This window comes from Myiozetetes cayanensis, unplaced genomic scaffold (assembly GCF_022539395.1).
Source record: "Myiozetetes cayanensis isolate MyiCay16 unplaced genomic scaffold, myiCay2020 scf20-37, whole genome shotgun sequence".
In the NCBI taxonomy this organism is placed as follows: domain Eukaryota; kingdom Metazoa; phylum Chordata; class Aves; order Passeriformes; family Tyrannidae; genus Myiozetetes; species Myiozetetes cayanensis.
This window is the reverse complement of record NW_026087412.1, coordinates 6,776,010-6,788,900: the sequence shown is the minus strand read 5'-3', so window position 1 is coordinate 6,788,900 and position 12,891 is coordinate 6,776,010. Positions and strand designations below refer to the sequence as shown.

General features: G+C 44.9%; 1 protein-coding gene across 1 annotated transcript; it reads left to right on the top strand.

The window, feature by feature from the left end:
* Positions 1–2,646: 2,646 nt before the first annotated feature.
* NPTX2 (neuronal pentraxin 2) lies at positions 2,647–12,841 on the top strand. Its single transcript, XM_050317384.1, has 5 exons — positions 2,647–3,175; positions 4,472–4,688; positions 8,044–8,288; positions 9,997–10,176; positions 11,222–12,841. The coding sequence occupies exons 1-5, from the start codon at positions 2,729–2,731 to the stop codon at positions 11,447–11,449; spliced, it is 1,317 nt and encodes a 438-aa protein (XP_050173341.1). The 5' UTR covers positions 2,647–2,728; the 3' UTR covers positions 11,450–12,841.
* Positions 12,842–12,891: the final 50 nt, after the last annotated feature.

The window sequence follows — 12,891 nt, the reverse complement described above, 5'->3', positions numbered from 1 at the left end:
CAACCTAAACCTCCCCTGACACAACTTCAGGCCATTCCCTGGGTGCTGTCCCTGGTCCCCAAGGAGCAGAGCTCAGGGCCTGCCCCTCTGTCCCTCCCAAGGCAGCTGCAACTGCAGTGAGGTCTCCCCTCAGTCTCCTCCAGCTGAACACACCAAGTGCCCTCAGTGTCCTCACAGGGCTCCCCCTCAAGGCCCATCACCATCTTCATGGCCCTCCTTTGGACCCTCTCTAACACCTTCATGTCTTTCTTACATCGTGGTGCCCAAAACAGCACCCAGCACTCGAGGTGGGGCCCCACCCACACAGAGCAGAGTAGGACAATGAACTCCTTTTAATTTGGAAAGCACTGAAGTACAACAGCAAAATCCTGAGGCTGTTAGGAAGCCCTTCTCCATGTCCCCCCTGTTTATACCCCACTGTGTGATAACTGACGCTCCTGAGCATCTTTGTTGGGATTGTTTCCTGTTTTACTGGCCTGCCCTGTCAAGAAGAAACAGTATAGTAATAAAGGACAATACTTCTGTTGTCATGAGCAATTTACCACCATATACATTACAGAACTCTGGAAGTCAGATGTTTATTGCTTGCTGCTGCTTGTATCACTTCTCAGCTTGCCTGAATAACAGATCACGACAAAAATCTATCTATAATTAAGCAAAACCTTCAAGCTATACATTGCTTGAATTTAAAAGGAAGCAATGCCTTTATCACTGTCATGCACTGAGTCAAAATCTGTTTGGGAACAGCTCCAAATTGTTAAGTGGGTCTTAAAATCCAGATCAGAATTTTGAAGTTTATTTTGAAGTAATGTGAGGTTATTTTCACAGGGTACCATCACAATCCATATTATAGAGGATGGAATCAAGCTGTATAAAAGCAATAGACTACTGTTGTCCTACAGTAGGGTGGAGAGCCTTAATGACATGTAAATCCAGCATTTTACAACCATTTTATAATTTTTTTCAAACCACTTCACACGAAATTTGGCAGAAATAGGCTGTAATGTGATGGAGATGTGACTGGTTAACCTTACACGTACAGCAAAAATTCCAGTACATTATTCTGTATAAGCTTTAATATTTCTTGGACTTCTGAGGACCTGTGTTGACAGGTGAGGTGTTGCTGATGTGCTTGCATGGTCTTCCTCATTGCAACGTCCAGGATCTTAATCAGCAAAGTGGTTAAGCCGTGATGTGCTGCTGAGTTCAATGGGAGTGAAATGTCTAACCAGGCACCAGTACCTGAGCGGGCACGTTTTCATTCAGCCGGGAAGCAGCAGAGTCTCCCGAGACCTGCTTTCCAGACAAAGGGAGTTCAGGCAGAAATCGGAGCTTCGAGTCGCCTTTTGAACTCCACCCGCCCTCGGGGTTCTCTGCCCCTGAATGAGCAATGGGAGCTGCATCTCACTCGTGTGGCTGAACAGCGGCTGCAGTTGGCTCTGAGTGGAGTGACTTCAAACAGGACAGCGCTGGAGGACTTGAACAAATAAACTGGACTTCACAAAGCAATCAGATTTAACTATCCCTGTAGTGCACACTCCTGGAAGCTTGCTAACTTTCTACAAATCTGAGCTTCTACTCAAAGGTTTGGGAGTCCTAAGAGCAGCCTCTGCTGATGCATAAGGAAATTGTTTCTATTTTTTCCAGTGGAGGTAAGAGTTTTCATTGCACATCCAAGAAGAAATTCATATATAAGAAGTTTGCAAGAACTGTTCGGTTGATGCTTTTATGGCACTTGGAAAAATACACGAGCCTTCACGGATTATAAATTTAAAGTAATTCAAGTAAATAAAGTGAAAGTAATTCAAGTAGATATAAATTGATCAGCATTGAAAATATCAGATGCCACAAACAATACAGCTAAAACATCAATGGTCTTATGGTCCAACAGTAGTTTTGTGGTACTCCACAAAATTTTCTGATGATGCTTCTTGACGTGTCCTTGTCCCTTTCCCCTCCACCGTGAGTGTGAACGCCGATGTGTAGCTCAAACTGATCCCTTTTTTGTGACGGCAAAGTGATGCTCTGGGCCGTACCCCAGGCTAGTGCAGTCAGTCGGTCCAGGAGAAGCGACGATCCCTCTGCCCGGCGCTGGCCGGACCACGTGGAGATTCCGTGTCCACTTTTGACCTCTTGAACACAAAAGCGACATCGACGAGCTGGAGCGGACCCGGCAGAGACCGCTGCGTGGTGCGAGGACAAGGGAGAACGGGCGTCAGCAGGAGGCAGAGGGGTTCGGGCTGGGCACGGGGAGAAGCTCCGGGGTGGCTCTGGCCCAGCGGGGCCGCTCCCGGCCCATCCCGGCGCTCCCAGCCCCGCCGCTCCCGGCCCATCCCGGCGCTCCCAGCTCCGCCGCTCCCGGGCCGATCCCGGGTGGCTCCCGGGCCGATCCCGGGTGGCTCCCGGGCCGATCCCGGGTGGCTCCCGGGCCGATCCCGGGTGGCTCCCGGGCCGATCCCGGGTGGCTCCCGGGCCGATCCCGGGTGGCTCCCGGGCCGATCCCGGGTGGCCCCCGGGCCGGGGCCGCTCCCGCCCGGCTCCGTCACTGCCGCCCGCAGCCAACCAGCGCCGGCGGTGCCAGCCGGGCCCCGCCCCCCCCGCGCGCGCTGCCCATAAAAGCGGCGGGCGGCGGCGGGCGCGGGAGCGGCGTGTGAGGGAGCGGGACGGGACGGACCGGACGGGGCGGCGGGACCCGCTCCTGCCGCCGCCGCCCCGCTCGCCAGCCGCGATGCTGCTCGTGGCCGCCGGGCTCCTGCTCGCCGCGGCGGCGGCGGGAGGGCGGGCAACGCCGGCCGGCGAGCAGGAGAGCCCCCCCGGCAGCCGCTTCGTGTGCACGTCGCTGCCGCTGGACGCGGCGGGCGCGGGCTGCCCGCTGCCCCCCGTGCCCATGCAGGGCGGCGCGCTGCCCCCCGAGGAGGAGCTCAAAGCCACGGTGCTGCAGCTGCGGGAGACCGTCCTGCAGCAGAAGGAGACCATCGGCAGCCAGCGGGAGGCCATCCGGGAGCTCACCGGCAAGCTCAGCCGCTGCGAGGGCGCCGACGGCAAGACCGCGTGGAAGAACGAGGTGGGCAAGGGCAAGGACACGATGGGCGACCTGCCGCGGGACCCGGCGCAGGTCATCGACCAGCTGAGCCGCACCATGCAGACCCTGAAGGACCGGCTGGAGAGCCTGGAGGTAGGGCCGGGCAAAGCCTCTTCACGTCTGGCGCTGGCTCCGGGAGATGGAGCAGAGGTGCCCCAGCCCCGGGAGCGAGCTGCTTGTCACCTTCTTCTGGCTGTTTATCTGCTCCATGTAGTGGTAAAGAACCTAAAGGGCTCTTCTTCAATGTGCTCTCCGCGTGGGGAGAGATTATGGTTTCCCTGCTCGTCAGAGCTTAGTTTCTGTGTTAATATGTCTAAATCTCTTTTTCTGAGGGTGTGACTTCAGTGGGGTTTGAGGTACAAAGCTGACGCCTTGGGCAGTAAGACCTCGGCATATGGTGCTGAACAGAGCAGTGGTGATGAGGAGATTGTGCTGGGCAGATTGTGCAGATAAGATGATGTATTTAAAGCTGACATAGAGTAAAAAGAACCTGATTCTGTACACCCCTGGATAGAAAGGGGATTTGATCCAAGCCCACTGATGAGTGATTTCCATGAGCCTTTGGACAGCGCCCATATTTTGAGTGGCACTCATGGAAATGTTTTATAGGGATGATGATTCCCACAGGATTTGTGCCGGATGTTGTTTTGCTTTTCACACCCTGAAAGCTACACTTGTGTCCTCCTGCTGCCCTCCAAATAGTCAGTGATGATGTGCAGATGGTAACTTCCTAAAGGGTGTTCTGTGAGGACTGGGCTGCTTTGTAAGGAGTTTTGAATGATCTGGTAGTATAACATCTTTTTGTTACTATTGCTTTCTGAAGCATTCTTTTTAGGGTTGTAGAAGAGAAGCTTTGCTAGAATAAAAAATACTTTCACTGATTAATACTTACAGTCGATCTAAAGAGCATCTGTCTTCTTTGCTGTACAAACCAAACTGAGGAGACTTTAATTTGGTGAATTTGCTTTCAAAGTAGATTAATTTTTATTTTAAAAAAAGCGATAGTTTTTCTCTTTACTTGTCTTGGCCACGTCACTTCCAGTAAGCAAAGCAAAAACTGACTGATGTGCCACGTGTACACATACAAATGCAAGTGCATCAGACCCGCTCCCTACATTGATTTTATTGAACTTAAATGTAAGAAGACTCCTCCATGTGAAGCTCTGGAAGCCTCTAACAAAAGTGCCCTTTTGTTTCAGGACCTGTTTAGCTACAGTGCTGATAAAGGCACTGAACATGACAAGTGCTAAAAAAGCAGTGCCTCTTTTGTACTCACTGGAGAGCTCCATGATCTCACTTTCCTCCCTTTGAGCGTATCTGCATTTCACAGTTTCCCTTCCAGAAATAACAATTTATTTTTTTTTTTCCTTCTTTTCCTTTTCCCCAAAGCACCAGCTCCGAGCCAACGTGTCCTACGCTGCCCTGCCTGCCGACCTCCGGGAGATGCTCCAGAGGAGGCTCGGAGACCTGGAGCGCCAGCTCCTCAGCAAAGTGGCCGAGCTGGAGGATGAGAAGTCTTTGCTCCATAACGAGACATCAGCCCATCGGCAGAAGACGGAGACAGCCTTGAATGCCCTTCTAGAAAGAGTGTCTGAACTGGAAAAAGGTAATCTGCCCAGAATTTAAGCACTCCCCTGCTGATTAATTTTGTTTACTCCCTCCTTCCAGTGCAGTAGACTGAATGTGGGCCTCGAGGGAAAGACACTGAGGTGCTGGACTGAATAGTGGGTGACAGTGCAAATACTTACATTCTCTTTTTTCTTTTGTAGCAGGCTTCTTGCTTGACAGGCTGTTGCATGGCTTTGGCTTCCTGTCTCTTAATTTGGCGTGTGTGGGTGGTTAGGATGAAACTCTTAGTGTTTGTGGGATGGAAAGATCTATAGGGAGGCAAGTGGAAATAAGACATGGGTGTAAATAGCTACGTAATGTCAAGCATCTAAATAGAGCTGCCTTTCTTTCTTTGGAATGAAATTCGTATGGGCTCAATTTAATTAGCACAGCTGCCTTTGATGTAATGAATGGCATTTTATACCGGAATAGTTTCCTGCTGCTTTTGGAAGTATTGATGGTGGTCTTTCCTTTAGTTGCTGGTTATGACTTGGGGTAACTACAGATGCTTGAATTGTGCCCTATCCTAAGCTTGCAGCCTTTGGAGTTTGCAGTAGATTACACACGGTCCACTGGGGGACACTCTCGTAATCCTGCTCATTCACTCTGGTGCTTGGGTTAATTATTACAGAGATCTCTGTGCTTGAGGAGAGTCTGTTCACTTGAATCACAAATGCCCATGGAAGGAGCTGAAGCACAGAACTGTCTGTATTGACTGTGCACACAAACAGAGAGCACTGTGCAGGACTAGAGTGCCAGTAAATATCCCTGCCCCATCCTTAAATGATTTTGCAAGGTGAATAGCTCTCTGCTTAAAAGCAGCCTAATGGACATGCTTTCAAAATGGTATAAACATACCTAGCTCATGAATTTAAAAATGCAGCCTAATGGAGCCATTTGTGCAATATTGTATCTATTCTTGTTTCATTTAAAAAGTGTGAAGGAGGGGAAAAGGGAAGGAGCAGCAAGAGATCTTCTGCTGGCTCTGTCTTTTTAGTATTTCCTGAGAGCCAAGATAAAGCCTTACCTGCAGCTAAGGTTATGGAGAAGTAGTGGTCTGTTAATGTCTTACGTGTCAAGTATCTTCCCTGTCTCTGAGAGATGTGACTCATAGCAGCAAGTCATCAGAAAGAGAAAGGGAGTGGTGGGAGAACAAGAATGTGTAATTTAGTCGGGCTAAAAATAACCTGTTCCCACCTTTATTTTTTTGTGGGGGGTGAGGGCTGTCTTAAGTCTCCAGGGAAGTGAAGAATTTGGGACAGGAACCAAGACAGTCTTTCTGTTAGTTGTGTAATTTTCTCTTTATTACTGTGCAGCTTAGCTGTTCTGGTTCCTTTGTCAAATCAAAGTGAGGGTAATAATGATCTAAGAACCTGCTTTTATTGTGAATTAAATACAGACAATATTTCATATGACCTTTTTTGAAAGTAGTATTTCAATTGTGCTTTTATTTAGAATGTAGTATTGTTTAGCATCTCTTCCTGACAACTAACTGGAGTGTCATAAACTCCTCATTGTCCTGAGATTAAATAAATTGAGAAAAAAACTAACCTTATGAAGTGAAACTATGAACTTTGGATTTCTTTATTTCTAGTTGTGACAGCTGTTTTAGTTACCAGTGGGGCAGAAGAGTTTGAAGCTTGTACAACTGTTGTGATTCCCAAAGTCTCCTGGTCATTCCTTCACCAGTTTTCTCCATTGAGAGCAGTAGATGATGTAGGAGAAATAATCCTGCAGCCAGCAGTGCCTGGACTTCAGTGGGATTCCTGGCTTTGCTGGAGACACGAACAGATCACTACATCTAAACCTGTTTTCTCCATCTCTAAAAGGGAATAACAGTATTTCTTGCCCATCTAGTCCAAAAATAGAGATTCTTTAGGAAAAGGATTGCTTTCTCCTGTGCATGTGCCCATTTCCCAGAACATGAGGGTCTTGTTATCATTTCCAGTTGTGGATTCTTTCAAGTCATGAGAACAAACCGAAAAACACACCCAGAAAGCTGAACATTGTTCATTCTTTTTCAACCCATTATTGCTTTCTGAATTTTTTTTCACAGAGCAACCAGTGCTTTTAATGGAATCTGTTTCTATTTTTCTATGTGAGATTGGTGTACCAGCCTAGTGGAGGTTGCTCAACATTAGCCCTCAGACCCTGGTCTTTTTTTTGCTTAGAATTTAGAATATTTCAGGGTTTGCTCTGCAAGTTCTTCAAGACAGATGCAAGCAAAAGAGAAACTCATTCTTCTCCCACCCCCTCATTCTGTGAAAAATGCAGCCAAAACACTTCAGTTGCTTCTGAGAATGGGAACTGAGAGAATGCCAATGGTTTAAAACATCCATATGAGAATTGTGGAAAGCTTTTGTGACAACAGCTCTTCGCTTGGATTGGAGTGTTGAGTTTGGCAAGGGGACTGAATTTGCTTCAGGAATGTGAGTGGGGGAAATGAGTGGGGCTCAGAAGAACAAGTTGCTAAAATGTTAAGGGTGACATTACTACAGGACTGGTGGGTCTTATTTCTTAATACTTCACTCTAGAAAATTACTTGTGACTACATCAGAAGTATACACAAACTGCATGATGCAGAGTACTGCAACTTCAGAAAGTTTTGGTCTCGAGGGTTCTCAGTTTCATAAGCAGGTCTAGAATATCTCTGGTTTTTATCACATCTTTTAGAAAAAGCTAAATGCTAATTTCTGCTTTTATATTAAATCAAATGTCTAATCTTTTAATAGTTCATAACTTGATATTGCATTTTTAATTCAGGTCACTTTGAACTGTTCAGATCTTGTCCTGATTAATTTATGGGACAGAAATCAGTTCTACTGACTTTAGCTGCTTTCTGGACTATGTCAGCTTTTTCCAACTGGCCACTCAAAATGACAGTGTCAGTCTGAGATCTTAAAATGGGAATGCTGCTCCTTGCTGTCTGTGTGGCAGTAGTAGGAAAAGAAATCTTACTTTTGAAGTACTGTGATGCTTTAATAATGAGCAGAGAGAATCCATTTTAGTAACAGTAAATATCCTTTTAACCAGTTTGAATTGCTTGAAATAGGCAGGCCCCCAGCCATGAACTGGGTGATGGAGAAAGATTGGCTGCCATGTATTCTTTTGCTCTAAGTGAGCAGGAGAAATAAACTAAACAATTAGCATGGGGTGGATAAAACCTAGTTGTATTTTATGTGCTGCAAAATCAACGCTCAGCAATACTACTTCAGCATATTTTTTTCTGTACCTCTCTAAGGTGATTGAAGTTCCAAGGATTCTCAACGTAAATTAAATTGTGCCTTAACCTGAATTACAGATACGTTGCTTTAGCTTAATTTACAGGTTTTTCTTCCTCAATGTGATTGCAGGTAACAGTGCATTTAAGTCACCTGATGAGTTCAAGGTGTCCCTTCCCCTCCGCACAAATTACTTGTACGGGAAGATCAAGAAGAGCCTGCCGGAGCTCTACGCCTTCACCGTGTGCTTGTGGCTGAGATCCAGTGCTTCTCCTGGAATTGGCACTCCATTCTCATATGCTGTTCCTGGGCAAGCCAATGAAATTGTCCTCATAGAATGGGGGAATAATCCAATTGAATTGCTGATTAATGATAAGGTGAGAATTAGTTAAATCTTCTTTAGTGTCCACATAACCAGAATAAGGACTGACTCCTTGGTTCCTCTCTACTGACTCTTTCCTTGTCTCTGAGAGAAGCCTTTGAGTTGGCAGTGTCTGCCTGTCTGTTGTTCATTTGCTCATTGCAAGTTCATAAAACAGAGGTCAAATGGCACAAATACTTGTGTGGTGAGACAAAGCAGCATCACACCTAGGTGTGCACACACTCAGGGGTGTTGTCTGAATTTACAAGCAGATCTTGGCTTCTTTTTTGGTTTTGTGAAGCAGAAACAACATTTGAAACCACACTATTGCAAGACCTGTGAGATCTAAGCCAGTTGCAGTATTTCTAATAGTAATTGTAGAATTTCTAATTGTAGAAGTTAGGTATGTTAAGATGAATTTTGCAGAAGACAGAGAGCAAAAGGCACGTGATTGTGTTTGCTTTTGTTATGCCTAGTGACAGAAAATCAGTTTAAATACAACTTTTTTCAGACTTTTCATACAAAAAGCAGCAATTGTCTCACTCTACTTCATACTACTGATTGTTTTTGACAAGCTTCAGAAGGAGGCTTGAAGAAAACAAGACCCATAGAAACTTGGCATTAAAGCAGATTATAGATCCTTACTTTCTCCACACCTTCAGTTAGGTTTCCTAGTAACTCACTGCTCTCTGAGGGATCAGGTGTTTACAGGTTTACAGCACAACTCAGGTGGTTTGTCATGTGGGCAGTTAAGGGCTTTTAACAATCCCATCATCCTCACAAATCAATAAGCCAATTACTTTTAATGGTTTGTGGAGCAGAAGGAAACTCGACTCTGCTTATCTTTGGCAATAACTTTTTCTCTTCAATATCGTGTCGGTACTACCAATGTTCTGTGAGGCTTTTTTTTCCTCACACATCACAACTGCTCCACAGCCCATTGCATTTGTGTCTTTATGTTGATGAGTAAGTTTTCAGACCAGATTCCTAAAGGAGCATAATTCCTCCTTATTGTGAGCCCTATGTAACAGTTCCCACAAGTTTAATGGGAGCAGGCAGATCCCTTTGTCAGAGCTATTACAAATGGTGTGGGCATCCTCCAGAATGTAAGAGAAAATTAACATGAGCACTGGATGGAAAATAATGACTAAGCACTGAGATTTAAACAACAAATGCCACAGATTAATAGGTAGGATGGGGGTTGGTCTCTTTTTCCCAAGTAACAAGCAACAGGACAAGAGGAAATGGCTGCAGGTTTAGACTGAATATTCAGAGAAATTTCTTCCCCAAAAGGGTTGCCAAGCATTGGAACAGGCTGCCCAGGGCAGTGGGGAGCCACCATCCCAGGAGGTATTTAAAAGACATGTAGATGTGGCACTTGGGGATGTGGTTTAGTGGTGGCCTTGGCAGTGCTGGGTTAATGGTTGGACTGGGTGATCTTAGAGGGATTTTCTAACCTAAATGATTTTATGATTATGTGGTAGCATCTTAGGCTTTGGTCTTGTGTCACTTAATTCTGGATGAAGCACAGGCTCACACCTCCAATAAAAAGCGTGGCTGTATTCCTGAACACAGGACAGCTGGGACAAAGCAGAAGGATGTGGACTAACTTTTGCCCCTAAAGATTTTGCTTCTGAGGACAGAGTAAATACTGTCCCTTTTTAAATGTTGGCCTTGAACTGGTAGACTTGGTTTGCCATGTGTTTACTCTCTGTTTTTCATAGGTTGCCCAGCTCCCTCTCTTCATTAGTGATGGAAAATGGCATCATATCTGCATAACTTGGACAACCAGAGATGGAATGTGGGAGGCTTTTCAGGATGGAGAGAAGCTTGGCACTGGGGAGAACCTTGCTCCCTGGCATCCAATTAAACCTGGAGGTGTCTTGATCCTGGGCCAGGAACAGGTGAGAGAGTGACAGGGTGTTCCAGGGTTTAAAGAAAAATAAAATCAAAACTCCCCAAAACAAACAGAACATCTCTGTTAAACACTTGGTCCTGTTGTAGACACAGTATCAGAAAAACTGAAACCAAGTGAAATGAATTCTGCAGGCTTTTAGGTATGTAACAAATTTTTAGAGAAGTGGAGACTGTCAGCCATTCAGGATTTGATGTTTACTTTGAAAATGAGCTTGAAGTCAGAGAGAAACTCAAAATCAGACCTTTGGTTTCTCATTAAAGGTGTAGGTAAATAAATCTCCTAATGCAAAGGCTAATAAAGTTTGAATATTAGTACTGCCAACAGAAAGCATTATGAGGTTAAGTCCTTTTGAGTGTGGGAAAAAACACAAAGGATTTTGAATCTTGCTTTTCTAGTTAACACTAGGTAAACAATTTTCTATGAACTGTGTGGCTCTTGGCTTCATGGTTTTTTTCTACCTATATTATACATATACCAAAAAAAAAATATAACAAGTAGCAAGAAATAGCCTTTCTTCAGGATCCCCAGGTTCACAATGGGTGAAAGAAAAATTAGTTTTGTCTTAATATTGATTTTAGTGCATACTTACCCATGGCATAAATGACAGAATGGTAAGTTTAGTATCCTAATCCACTCTGCATAGCAGATGCTCTAGCTCATTCTAAGTTCTTGCTGAAGTTGTCCTATGCCAAGCTTGCAGAATGTCTCCTAAATTAGCCTCAATGTTTAAAGCTGCCTTCCAGCTCTTCTGCCCAGGGGCAGGGCTGGTTATGTGTAGCCCTTTGGGGATGCTGTGCAGTCACCACTGTTTGCCTTCAGTTGTTTTGACACAATTCAGATTGGAGCTTGTAACTGTTCCATAGAATGTCTTGTTCAATGTAGCTCTTGTAGAAGCTTGAATTTGTTCCTCTCTGTGACCTAACTCTGCACCTCCTTCTAGCAGTGTGTCTGGGTGGGGAGGGACTTCAAGTTTGAGGAGGAAAATGCCAAAATAACCTTCTCACCCAATCCTAACTCTTGTGTGCCTAAAGGACACGGTGGGAGGAAGATTTGATGCAACTCAAGCCTTCGTTGGGGAGCTGAGCCAGTTCAATATATGGGACAGGGTCTTGAAAGCTGAAGACATCATGAACATCGCTAACTGCTCCATCAACATGCCAGGCAACATCATCCCCTGGGTCGATAACAACGTCGATGTGTTTGGAGGTGCTACTAAATGGCCTGTGGAGACTTGTGAAGAGCGTCTGCTAGATTTATAGCTGTGATTGTTTCCCATTCAAGTGCCCCCTTTAGTAGGACAATCTTCTGTGCAATCTAAAGCACTTGTTTTTTCTCTCTGCCCTTCCCCAATCTTAACTCCTCGAAAGAATAAAACCTTGAGTAAACTGCCTCAATGCAAAGAGAGCTGCTGGTTCAGGGCTGAGCCTGACTGTGAAAGGAGCACTTCTTGACTAGAGCAGCCCTGGCTTTCTTATGGCCTGATCCAAAAATATGCTTTGGCCTGCACAGCCTTTCGGTTGGGCCTGAGCTTAGTCCAGGAGTCCTGCAGGGAGGGAGGACAGCCCTGCACTGTAGCACTCCTGAGAACGGGAGGTGCTGACAGAGCACCAGCATTAACAGGCTAAATGTGACTCCTTCCTTCCAGTCTATTGTCTCCCCTTTTGAATCAAAGCCATTCTTTTTTAGCCCTTTTTAAAAGAAACCACTTAATCCTTACACTGCAGTGGTTATGGTGCAGCTGTGGGTAGAGCAGAACAGCCACTGTCCAAGTGCAAGGCTCTTGCTTTTTAATTTGCAGATTAGAAATCCTTGTTTTATGACAAAGAGGGGATGTATTTGAGACACAGTTCAGTGTGAAGAAAGGGCTGTTTAATCAGCACAGCTCCATTGAAGTCGAGATGCTTCAGGTGAGGTTCTGTCCCAAAGCCCGTCCTTTGCTAGCCAGGATCCCAGATGGATGAAAGATTGTACTTGTATTTTCTGTAGGCTGAATGTACTGAATTCCCAGTGACCTGGCTTGTAAACTTTCCTCTATTGTTTCTCTTGCTTTAGTCAACGTCTTTATTTTTTTTTTTTAAATATACAGGCTGTGATTAAGTGAATTTCTGTTTTGTTTTGCTTTGAAAGGCCTTTTTATGAGCAAGTGCCAAAGTTCAGTTTCTGCTTGCTGAGAATTGCTATATATTTTTCCAGCATAAGTCTTCTGCACTGGTTTATATGTTATTATGATGGTCCTATGTAAGATGAAAATGTGCTGCTTTTTCAATTCTTGTTGACTGTCTCTTCTGTAAGCACTGGGCTGACTACTATATTTTTTTATCATTTTCTCTCAATATTTTGCAAACAATGTTGCTGTTTCCTTGGCATTGATGTGACTACTTGGTTTGTGGCTCGCAGATAGCAAATGCACTGTCCTGGGAAAGAGTTAATACTTTTGTTATTTAAAAGAAAAAGGATTGAAGGGTGGGAGGGAGGGGGAATTTATAAAGCTAAATATCATATTTTATTTTTCATATGTTTGAATTGTAAGAATAATATGGTGACAGTCCCATTTGTAGGGTAAAGTTACATATTTCCATGAATATGTAGTATGCTGTTCTTAAAAGAAAATTCTTATAATGAACTTTTAATTAAAATGCACTGTAAAATGAGTCTCTTAATTCCTTTATAGTCATGTAAGACACTAAATATTCTCTTTTAT

Bases quoted from the DNA above. Each gene is read 5' to 3' on its own strand.
- NPTX2 (XM_050317384.1), top strand. From the start codon at position 2,729: ATGCTGCTCGTGGCCGCCGGGCTCCTGCTCGCCGCGGCGGCGGCGGGA. The intron at 4,689-8,043 runs GTAATCTGCCCA...ATGTGATTGCAG, and splicing joins AGTGTCTGAACTGGAAAAAG to GTAACAGTGCATTTAAGTCA. The intron at 8,289-9,996 runs GTGAGAATTAGT...TGTTTTTCATAG, and splicing joins AATTGCTGATTAATGATAAG to GTTGCCCAGCTCCCTCTCTT.